Source organism: Tursiops truncatus, chromosome 17 (genome assembly GCF_011762595.2).
Source record: "Tursiops truncatus isolate mTurTru1 chromosome 17, mTurTru1.mat.Y, whole genome shotgun sequence".
In the NCBI taxonomy this organism is placed as follows: Eukaryota; Metazoa; Chordata; class Mammalia; order Artiodactyla; family Delphinidae; genus Tursiops; species Tursiops truncatus.
The window spans coordinates 2388528-2400688 of NC_047050.1; the positions used below are offsets into that span (position 1 = coordinate 2388528).

General features: G+C 46.9%; 1 protein-coding gene across 1 annotated transcript in view; it reads right to left on the reverse strand.

Annotated features, from left to right (window-relative positions):
* Positions 1-6103: 6103 nt before the first annotated feature.
* Positions 6104-12161, reverse strand: part of ST18 (ST18 C2H2C-type zinc finger transcription factor) — a 64687-nt gene continuing 58629 nt past the window's right edge. The window contains exons 17-19 of the mRNA XM_033843267.1: positions 11238-11341; positions 8659-8802; positions 6104-6244 (exon numbers count right to left, since the gene is read on the reverse strand). Of these exons, the coding sequence (XP_033699158.1) occupies positions 6104-6244; positions 8659-8802; positions 11238-11341 (389 nt within the window). The remainder of the gene's footprint in view (positions 6245-8658; positions 8803-11237; positions 11342-12161) is intronic.

Genomic DNA, 12161 nt, shown 5'->3' on the forward strand with positions numbered 1-12161 from the left:
AGGGATGGCTCATTTTCTATCCTTTTTCTTCTCTCTTCCTCTCCTCCATCCTTCCCTTCTCCCTCCCCTGCTTCTGCTCATTATTTACGTTTTTGCCATGGACCCAGGTGATTCTCTGGAGACAAAGGGCATGTGGGGAGAGCAGAAGCATTTGGTTTTCCTCTGTGTTCACAGAAGCGCCCAAGAGGGTTGTTGGCAAGGCTCGGAGTTAAGCTTTCAGATTTGTGATGAGTCTAATCGAGCCACCGATTTATCCACTCACGGAAAGACGGGAGCTGTAGGTGTAACTCGTGGCGACGCAGGAACTCCTTGGGTCTGTCCAGTGCTGCACCCACAGACAGCACAAAGCGTGGTTAATGTAACCCTGGCAGTCCCCTGAGGAAGGTGCTGCGTGGTTTGAGGAGGGCTCTGCCTGGGAGGGTGGGATTGGCCCCTGGGGGTTTTCCCCACGTGCAGGTTTGGAAGAGATACTCCCAGCAGAGAGCATCTCCAAGAGTTAACGGTCATTTCGGGGCGTCTGTTGTCCTGGAAGGGTGTCTCCAGCGAGAGCACGCTGAGTCCTTCCCGATCGGATACGTGTATTGTTGAGAAGCTGCTGAACAAGTACTGAAGATATTTAAACTTTTCCGTCCCGGGCAAGGATTTCCCTGAGTGGCAAAGGCATGTCAGGGAGACACCGGTGGTCCAGGTGTGTCAGAGCCCAGCACAGCCAGTGGTGGGCGTGGAAGCCGCTGGTCCTCTGGGTCTTGGGCCTTATTGTTGGAATTCAAGGACTCTAGTCTTGGGGAGGAATGTTCACAATGATTTCCAGTGGCTAGAAGTTTGATCCTTTAAAAGCATTGTTAGTGTCCTGTCCCCGGAGTGCCATTCTTACTTCAAAACATCTACCACATCTACCCCTTTCCCCCAGTCCCGGATCTCATTCCAAACTGAATTAGGTAATCAGTCGCAGAAGGAAAATGACTGCATTTATATGTGACAAATACATATCTGAGGGGGAAACTCTGACACAGCAGCTGTTTCTTAAGAGCAGGAAATTTACATTCTCCTTATGTCTTTGCATATTTAGTAACTGGTAAAGGTCGGTACAAAGTGTCCTTCTACTTGTCGGAGGCCAATGCAACGCTGTCAGGCATACACAAAGCAGCTTATGACCGAACACGATAATCATGTTGTTTCGCCTTAAAAACAACAACAAAAAATGAGTTCTTTCTATTTTCCTTATTTTGGGGGCAGCAATGACCCGTATCAAGATTTTCAATCCCAGTTCGTCAAATCGATGATTAGGGTGTCACATTTGCATGATGTGCCGGTACAAGAAAAGCACATGGTAACAATGTGGCTAAAATGTGAAAGTGATGCTTCTTTGAACAACTTTATCCGGACTGGTGATTGAACTGGCCCCTCCTGCCCGCGGGCTGTAATCTGAGGCAGGTTGGGATGTTGGCCGGGGAGTTGGGGGTTGGCTAGACGGTGCTGGTGGCCTGCAGAAGGGGCAGGAGCTTCTCGGGGGGTCAGAACCGGGTTGACCTTGGACTTATCTCTGGGGTGTCAGGCAAATTCTTCACTCTCCAGGTCTCACGATGCTGGTGGGAACACTCCGTTGTGTTGTGTCTGGGAAGCTAAGAGATTCAGGAGCTCAGGACACCAGGAGGTCACATCAAGATTTAGGGATATTCCATGTGTCTGGGCCCAACAAAAATCTTTGTTTGTTTGTTTGTTTTTTTACATTCAATATTGGAAACTGCATAGCAGTATTTACTATAGCTGGCCCTAAAATTCCATTCTTAGTTTTAGACCTAATAGAAATGAGTGAGGATCAACAGATATCTTTTTTTTTAAATTTTTATTGGAGTATATTTGCTTTACAATGTTGTGTTAGTTTCTACTGCACAGCAAAGTGAATTAGCTATATGTATACATATATCCCCTCTTTTTTGGATTTCCTTCCCATAACAGATATCTTAACCTTGACTAATTCTTGTTTTCTTTCTTGCAGGTGAGACGGCCTCTAACAGGTGAGTAGACAGGTCCCCATGGGTTAGATCTTAAAACCAGTGGAAAGTGTTCAATCTGGCTGTGCCTTTTCCCAGTTTTCTGGTGTTGGGCAGCTTACTAACTTTTCTGAGCAGCAGTTTCTCCATCAGTATCACTGATATGATATTTACTACATAAACGTGTTTGAGGATTTCAGGAGCTGAAGCATCCAGGCATCGTTGATGGGGTCTGACAGTGCAGACAGTGATTAGCCAATTAAATCTGCTTGCTTTGTAATTAGCTGCTAAATAAAGAGAGGAAATAGCAGGGTACTATTCCCAGACCACAATACGATGGATGTAATGTGTGGAAAGAGATGTAGAAAACATGAGTTTTAAGAAGATTAGTAAAATATTTATGCACCATGGCAAGTTAAGTTTTAAAACTTTTTCTAGGGAGGCAAATCAAGGAATCATTTACCCTCTTCTTTTCACTCAAAACGTGGTTCCAGTAGAAGCGTCTAAGGCTCTACTTCTGTGTCTAAGGCTCTAGGGCCTTTCATGGGCTGGTGACAAGGGTTTCCATACAGCAGCCCGCAACTGATCACAGCAAAACCCATTATCAATTTTTATTTCCTACCAAGTGTCAGAGGTACAGCACTGAGCACAATTTTGTTGCCTTCAGGTAGGAAATGGTAATTGTTTGAACTGATGGAATAAATTGTCTCTAATGGAAACCGGATCTTGGCATTCTTTGGTTTTAGATCTTTCTTTGGTATTTTGGGCTCTGCGTGTGGAAATTACAGTTCTTTACCTTGGATGTTTATAATATGACTCCCTTTCCTACCTACCTGGGCTTTTCGCCTCACTTCTCACTAACTTTTGGACATTTTAATGACCTGCTCCGTGGATGACTGTCTCACCGTCATCTTCTGTAGGTGCTGTTCGCGCTGTGCAATGCCTTTCTCCCGACTTGCCAGCTCATCTGTAACCAGCCCTTTTCCCAGGAAGTCAGAGGCAGGTGGTACCCTGCACAGTGTTTCCGCGGGAGCCTGTGTACCCATCACTCATTTCCCCTCCCCCACCAGGCTGAACCCACATCGGGGTGGGCCTGGCACACATGCCTTCTGATAAAACATCTGTCGTGTGAACATAGGACCCTTACTGTTCTCTTCGACATGAGATGGGAAAAACATGCAAGCCAAACAGGTGCTGTCAAGAATTATTTTCCGGGGCTTCCCTGGTGGCGCAGGGGGTAAGACGCCTGATACAGGGGGCCCAGGTTCCATCCCTGGTCAGGGAACTAGATCCCACATGCAAGCCGCAACTAAGAGTTCGCATGCCGCAACTAAGGAGCTGGCGAGCCACAACTAAGGAGCCCGCCTTCCGCAACTAAGACCCGGCACAACCAAATAAATAAATAAATATTAAAAAAACCACAATTGATTATTTTCCTTGAATCTGTGTTCAACGGGCTTACAGGAATGCACGGATATCCTCAGCCCCCAAAGTGATGTCAGCATCAGGAGGGTGGGGCCTCTATCTTACTGCTCACTAGATGCAGGTGAATTTCCTGCTGGCGCAAGCAAAGGTTTCCTGATCTCAGAGGCATCTGCTGGTTTGCACGTGTATTTACCGAACCCCAGGCTGGGGCAGCTACCAACTGGCAAAAGTCCTGTCCACTTGGGGTGAAAAAATAAGCCAAGCAGACTAGCAGACCCCAGGGCATCAGAGCGACTCACAGGCTCAGCTGTGCACTCCCCACGCTGAGCTCCTTGGTGGGAGGGCACAGTGCTTCCCATGGGATGGCCACAAGCGTCTCTAGTAGCTCAAGAAAGACCACAGCAAAACTCTTATCAATTTTTATTTCCTACCATACACCAAATGTACAGCACTGAACACAGCTGGTTGCTTTGATGTAAGAAATATTAATTGTTTGAAGAAACAGTGTACAAACTACTTCAAATTAAAAAAACGCGTACATCATTGCCTTTCTGTTGTTTACAAAAGACCCAATTTACAGTATCGATCATTAACATAGTGGAAAGGAAAAAAAATTCAGTGCACATTACAAAACAGATCAAGTACAAAGGAGGCAAATAAATACAAACATCCTTCACAGAAACGTCCTGTTCAAACTACGCAAACACAAATCGACGAACTTGAAGTCACAGTAAATTATAATAATAAATACATAGGTCGGTAAGAGGTTTCTTTTAAATTAAATAAAATATATAACAAACTTGTTAAAATATTTAGCAAATTAAACTTTTGTCTTTGTAATAAGTGAACTCATCTGTGTGCATCTATCAAGGACTGTACAGCAAAATGTTTGCAAGTACATAACTTTAATAGAAAATTTTGTTTGGTGTCCCATTTATAATAGACAGCACACATGGTAGCTCTTTTTTTTTAAAGTTGATTTTTAAATACCCACCGTTCCTACCTAAGAACAGACATCTCATTTTCACTAGACTAAGAGTCAGGGTTCAAATGAACCCCAAACCAAAGATAAGCCCCACTTAATAGAGAACAATGACCAGTGTCATGGGGTGAAATCACCGTGGACGGTGCTGTAGTTTGTGCAGTAACAGTAATAACAGTGGAAAACATCAAGCCTGTGAGCGCCATCGCATTCAGTCTACACACCCAGGAGGCTAAGAAAAATAAACACTTCATTACAGCACAGAAATCAAGCCCATTTACACAGAGGCACGTCGCACACCCGGGGTGTGTGCACAGCAAAAAGGCAGTTTAGCTGGTTGTCTATACCTGTTTCTTAAAAAAAATAAATATAAAAAAACTTTTGAAACAATGCTTAACTACTTTACAGTCCCTGAAATAGACATTGCCTTCACTATAGCAACTACTAAACTCTGATCCACCCAGAAATGCGAGATTGTGGGCTCAGTTTCGTGTCTGTCTGTGGGTTGCGAGTGCGTGTGCTTTGTAGCACTTGTTGTTCTGCAGAAAGACTTCTGTCAAACTGAAAGCTGTCTGGCTGCCTAAGGAGGCTGAGACAATGTCGCCAGCGTTTCAGGCAACGACTCAGATCTGGGTACCATTTTTGCATGTGTGATTATACTTTCCATTTCTTCCCAGTCAACCCAGTAAGATAAATGTTATTTCAGGGGATATGGTATCTACACAGTTTTCCATTTGGATGCGTTTACATTTGCTAAGGACAAATCTACATCAATATCGTCCCTTGTATATTGTGACAACGTGTGGCAGGAAAGCCTGGCTGGTCACATCAAGCCTTACTTCTCATCTCAGGGTCAGAGCTGCCCACTGTCTGGTGTGACTTGAAAAACAAATGGACAAACCTGCATCACTAAAAAAGCTTGTTTCTTTAAACCATTTCAAATAAATACTTCATATGAATTGAAACCGTACAGCCAAGTCGAATACTTTGCTGATTGCTATGTTTAATTATTGCTAACAGATTTGGAACAGGCTGTTTTCCAGTCTACTGTGCTTCTGTGAGGGCGCACATCCCACGAGTGGGCGCCTTTTATCTTGCTGTCCCTCCTGCGCACCTTACCTAAGCCTGTCTATAAACACAAAGCCCGTGAAGGTGGGACGGGGGTTGGGGTAGAAGTGTGCAATAAAAGTCAAGCCGGACCACAGTGCAGTCCGTAGACAAGGATTTCCTTCATTCTTATCTGTCTTCTCCTTGAAACCCAGCAAGGTATGTGATTTGAGAAGAGCATTTCTATTTAAAGTCTATTGGAAAATAAATTAATAAACACACTTGTAAAAATATGGCAGACTTCAAAATGCAATTAAAAGATAAAAAAACTCTTTGATTAGAAATAAATAAAATATAAAAATGTCACGTTTATTTTACATATACTGTACAAAAAGAACCCAAAAGAGTGCAATGAAGAAATAAAAGGAAAGCATATGAAAATAAATAAGATCTAATATTTGACTGCATTGCTTTTCATCCAAAGAGTCTATCATAGTTTTTCTTTCCTTTTCACGTTAGCTGGGGGGGGGGAAAATTAGTGCAATGTTGCAATTGTAGATGCAGTACGGCGCCTGCCTGCCTTAGCGGCCGGGGGCCCTCCAGATCCGTACACGCGGCTGCCGGTGGAGAGTCCGCGGCCCGTGGCGCTGTGCTCCTACACGTGGATGCCCTTCACCGCCTGCTTGATGCTCTCCAGCAGAGCCTTGCATTCTGGGGAATAGTCCCGCTCCAGATTGCTGTACATGTCTGTGAGCGTGTTGACGTACGCTTCAAAATTCTGCTCACTGATGGGCCCCTGAAGGAGGACAAAACACATGGCATCAGTCACGTGACCCAGGCTGCTGGGAAAAGGGGAGCCAGTCCACGGGGGGTACCGTGACTCTGGCATCAGGGAGGGACGCGGGAAGGCAGGCGGCTGCGCGCTCTTCACTCGGTTAATGGGGTGAGCGCGACTGCCCGTGTTTTGGGGTCAGTTTGGAGCCACACCAGGTGGAGGTCTCGCTGCTGGGCTGGGCCCTTCCCAGCTGCACCCTCCTCCCGAGAGGGGCTCTCGGCCTCCCTCACGTGCACGTGCTCAGCATGGAGACCTCGTCTGCAGAAGGCGGGTGTGGGCCCGGCAGGAGGAGGGCTTTGCTCGTCCAGAAGCTTCCTCTGACAGCCCTGGGCCGGGGTTTCAGGGCTGTGAGGCTGGACAAGGTGTCACCAGCTGTCTGGTGGGAATTGTCCTCCTTCATCGTCAGACTCCTTTGTCCATCTCCGCCTTGAGGGTCCGAGCTAGGCTTTCCCCCTCTCTCTGTCTTTCCAGGTGGAATACGGGATTCACAGAGTCCGGTCTGTTCACCCCCTGCTCTTTGCTTGTGCGTGGGCACCTCCTGTCCCTAACGCGGTGGCTCAAACAGAGCAGCCCCTCGCAGCGTGGAAACTGCACGAGTGGAAGGAACGAGTGGCTGGGGAACTGCCGCTCCGCCACTTCTTGGGCCTGCATTTCCCAGCTTTTTGGAAACGTGCCTTACTTACTGCACAAGAGGCGTGGAAGAAGGGACTTGTACAAGGTCTCAGTGCAAAGGAATAAAGGGTATTACTGTGATTGCTGCTGCTGAAGAGCTCGGCTTTCTCAACGTGGAGCTGATTTCACTGTGCCCAGCCGAGCACTGACTCCACCAGGTGCCTGACGCGGCTCTCCGTTCCCTTGTCATTTCTGCCTTCGCCGTGTCATGAGTTTCCAGCTGGACGAGGACCCGGATGGCAGAGTGATAAAGGCCACCTCGCTTGTGCAGGCTTTGGAACCTCCATCAAGTTACGTAAGGCTCAGAGCCTCCAATCCCTCCCCCACAAGATGGGAGACCAGTGCTCGAAATAAATTGTGAACATTTAGTGGGACCCGCCCCCACATCACCGCGAGAGTGCCTTGTATGTAACTATGCAAAGTACAACTTATCTTGCACGGTAACTGTGACTTTTATGGTGCCACTGAAGAAAAAACTATTACAGAATACAAATTTGAAGTATGAGAGAAATGTTAAGAAATAATATAACAAAACAAGAAATAATATAACAATAATATTCAATAATTACCTTAATACCGGCCATAAAGTAATCATTTATTTTCCTTTGGGTTCTTTTTTATTACATTATTGATTTTTAAAAAAAAATATTGTTTTCTTTTCTTATTGTCAGGAGACATATTTGGAATTGGTGAAGATGAGGGTTCCATGCTGGGAAGTTGGACAAATTGCGAGATTTCTTGCTTTCAGGAAAACCAATCCTATTTCTTTATTAAATTGCTGCTTTTTCAAACCCTCTGTAAATAAAACTTGCAGCTTTAGAAACCTTGTTCTAAACATGCCTGTACTGAGGAAATGGAAAGCATTCAACAATGCAGCCCTCTTCCAAATGTTTATTATATTTATGAAAATGTAAAGGAAATCAATCTTCTATGAATTTTAAATTGTTGCAATGTCTCAAGCATATGGTTAGGTTTTGGAAATAGGATTCCTTGCTCACTCTTGTGCTTTTTATTCTATATGAGGAGTACTTATATATATGAAGAACATACTTAGGTAAAGACGCAGACGTAGAGAATGGACTTGAGGACACGGGGAGGGGGAAGGGTAAGCTGGGACGAAGTGAGAGAGTGGCATGGGCATATATACACGACCAAACGTAAAATAGCTAGCTAGTGGGAAGCAGCTGCACAGCACAGGGAGATCAGCTCGGTACTTTGTGACCACCTAGAGTGGTGGGATAGGGAGGGTGGGAGGGAGACGCAAGAGGGAGGGGATATGGGGATGTATGTATACGTATAATTGATTCACTTTGTTATACAGCAGAAACTAACACACCATTGTAAAGCAATTATACTCCAATAAAGATGTTAAAAAAAAAAAAGAAAGCATGGGTCTCAGATTGTGTAAGCCACGTTAGCAAGCTTCCCATCTGGAAACAAATTTTGAGAGCGGGAACTTTGGCCTCCAATTTTCATTTTACATGATAAACCTAGTTTCAGATAAACCCTCATCATCTGTGAAAGGCTCCTGCGGTATCAGAAGCCCTTGGTCGTGACATAGGCTCAACGTAAACATCCATCACGTTCCCAGGGATGAAGCGTGGGTGGCCCGGCCCCTCGGAGCCGACTTTCCGCCCCAGCCCTGGGTGACGGCTCGCCAGCAAGGGGAGCCCTGGGACGGAGCCGCGCGGCCTCAGACTCACCATCTGCGGGAGTTGGATGTCAGCGAGGCTGGAGATGAGGGCTTGACTCAGGCCCGCCAGGTCCTTCAGCAGACTCTCGTTGCTCTGTTCTATCAGTTTGTTTTCCTCCTCTATCGTCTTTAAGTTGCTCTCCATAGACGTGATCTGAAATGGAAAGAACTTGGGAACGTGGGAAGCGGGGTTTGGAAGGGCGGGGCTTTAGCGGGGTCCGGCGCTGATCAGGCCTATGGCCACCTGTCCTCAGAAAGCGGCAGCCCTGCCCGCCCCCGCCCCCCCACCTTCGCTCTGAGGGCCGGAATCACAGCCCCAAGTGCGGCTCTTCAGCCCAGATTCTCCCACGCCTGCAGTTCCACACCTCCACGTGGCTGTAAGGCGGACTGCAAGGGCAAACCTTCACTATTTCCCCAAACCCGCTCCCTACACAGCCCCCTCCTTCCCAGCTGATGGCAACTTGCTCGCTGCCCAGGCCTGGGAGGCGTCCCTGACAGCGCTTTGTCTCGCACTTCATGTCCACTGGGCTCCCCCGTCAGAGGGCCCAGGACGGAGATGGTGCCCACCTGCACTGCTGCTCCCCAGGGGCAGCCGCCGTGGTGACTGTGACCCCTTCTCAGGGGCGGCCCTGCACCCAGCTGGGCACCACCCAATCTCTTGCTGACCTGTCTTCACCCCACCTACCCACGCGGGTCTCTTCAAATGTCAGGCAGATCGTAGATCAAATATGATCGTGTTAACCCTTGGCTCTAAACCCCGTAATGGTTCTGCGTTCATTCAGAATAAAAACCAACGTCTTAAAAAGGGCCTGGGAAGCCCTGTGTGTCCCCGGGGCCTCACCTCCTACAACCCCCAGGTCACTGACCTGTAGCCACACTCACTCTGCTATTTCTCAAAACGCTGGGCCTTCTCAAGGGTTAGGGGCTTGGCACTGGCTGTTCTACTGTTGGAAACACTCCTCCCCCTTCCTGTTTGGCTAACGGCCTCAGCTCCTCGAGTCCGGCCACATGTTTCCTTCTCCCTGTGGCTGAGCCCCGCTCTCCTCTCTGTATCGAACCCTGGCTGCTTCTCCCCATGCCCTGCCCTCGTGCGATGTAGTTTATCGCTTCTGATTTTTTTGGTTATTGTTTACCTCCCCTTCTAGACTGTAAGCTCCATGAGGGCAAGGCCTTTGCTTTCTTCACTAATGTTCTCAAGACAAGTTCTCATGATTGCGAAAACCACGCATGACGCTCTCTTTGTAGCTTAGATTGCTATTAATGGAAGATTATGACACTGGTCACGCAGAAACCTGCTTTTCAGATGGACTAAAAGCTTCTGTTTTAGGCCCCTGTGAGTGAAGACTTCTGAGAGTCAGTAACCTCAGTGGCCCAAACCTCACGTTTCAGGAAAGGAGAAAAGGGAGAAAGACACTTCAACTTAACTTTGTCTCATTCTTTTCCTTCTGATTTATTGCAATAGAGTTATTATGAGTGTTTTTAAAAATCCTGGACTCGAGAGTTCCCTGGTGGTCCAGTGGTTAGGACTCGGTGCTCTCATTGCTGGGGCCTGAGTTCGATCTCTGGTCGGGGAGCTAAGATCCCGCAAGCCTTGGGGCATGGTCAAAAAACAGACAAACAAAAAAAGACAAAAAACAAATCCTGGACTGAACTTTTAATTCCCTCGTGGGTAAATTTAATCAGGGGCTGGGGCAGACCCAGGAGAATGCAGAATTGAGAAACTGCTTGAGTTTTCAATAAAGAATGTCAGGAAAATCTGGGAAAAGATCCATTTCTATCAAAGACTGACGCATTCAGAGGTGTTCTAGAAAAATCAAATTTAAAAAGTTGCATTGATTTACTTGAATTTCCAATAAAACTAAGGCCTCCTATATCTTCTCATGACGGTTTTTCTAAAGCACCACATACTCCAGAGGCTCTGCAATTATAGGAAGATCGTCTTACTTGCTGATAAAGCCTTTGGTGCACCCAGGCTCACCCAGGTGAGCAGTTTGGCTACAGCTGCCAAACCAGTGATCGTCCAGCGTGAACCATGTATTCAAGCCTTCACAAGGATGTGTACAGGAGACACACTCTGTGTGTTCATTGCAAAAGATCCGTATGTTTTTCTTAAAATTTATTTTATTTATTTTTTGCTGCGTTGGGTCTTTGTTGCTGCGTGCGGGCTTTCTCTAGTTGCAGCGAGCGGGGGCTACTCTTTGTTGCGGTGCGCGGGCTTCTCTTGTTGTGGAGCACGGGCTCTAGGCACACGGGCTCAGTAGTTGTGGCACGTGGGCTCAGTAGTTGTGGCGCACAGGCTCAGTAGTTGTGGCACACAGGCTTAGTTGCTCCACGGCATGTGGGATCTTCCCGGACCAGGGCTCGAACCCGTGTCCCCTGCTTTGGCAGGAGGACTCTCAACCACTGCGCCACCAGGGAAGTCCGATAAGTTTGTTTTTTATCATAGGGTTTAATAGTTCAATGTGTTCCCTCCATTTAGGATTATGATTACCTAAAGATAACTCATTGCTCTCCTGCCTTCTCCTTTCCTCCATCCCTTCCCCCACTGCTTTTCCCTTCCTTCTTCCTTTTTTTTTTTTTTTTTTTTACCTGCGTCTGGAGTTTCATCATATCTGCTTCAATTTTAAGGTTGGACTCATTGAGTTCCTTTATTTCTTCATCCAAATGCCTAATTTCTTCATCACTCTCTATACCTGTAAAAAGTCAGACTCTTTTAGTTCAAACAGAAAATAAGAGACTGAGACAAATCTGAGCCCTTTTACACTGAGTTTGTGGTTTGCTAAGTGAAAATAAGATTTTAATTTATAACGTTGAATTTTTACCCATATTCAAGATTCTTAAAAAGTGGGTTCAAAGAGTTGCAGGATTTTCGTCCTTAGTAAGAAATGCCCCAGTGTTTAATGTAGGTCTGCTGTGTTCCAGGGCTGCTGCTGGACACTGTGGGGCAGGTGTCTTCACCCTTCCTTCCTCCCACAAAGGCCAGAGCTTCACAGAGGTTAAAGGAGGCCACGGTGACCCCCGACGGGGTCGCATCACCTGCCCCGGGGCCAAAGGAAGGGGCAGAGCCTGCCTGAGCTCCGAAGCCCGGGCATTCTCTCTTGTGCGATGCTGCCAGGACAGGAAGACCTGGATGGTGCTGACTAACAACCAAACGTATGGGGTCTTATGAGCCATTATTAGAGGCAGAGGGGGTCCTGGCAGGTGGGCTCGAGCCCAGGGACACACAGCTCGGCTTCTCCCCGGACCAGAATCAGAAGCAAATGCCGCCCGGGGAGAGTGTGGCTTTGGAGTTTGAATGCTGCCTGGCTCCTGTTCCTGAACTTGCGTCACTTACTTCACGTCCTTGTGCTTCAGTAAAACGTTGTGAGAGTTAACGCGATAAAACATAAAGTGCTGAACATACAACGGGTTCTCAATGCACGGGAGTTATTTTCCCATCATTCTTTTAGAGAAGGAATATGAATACATTTTAAAGATTTTAAAAAGCTGGGAAGAGGAGCTCGTGATCAGGAT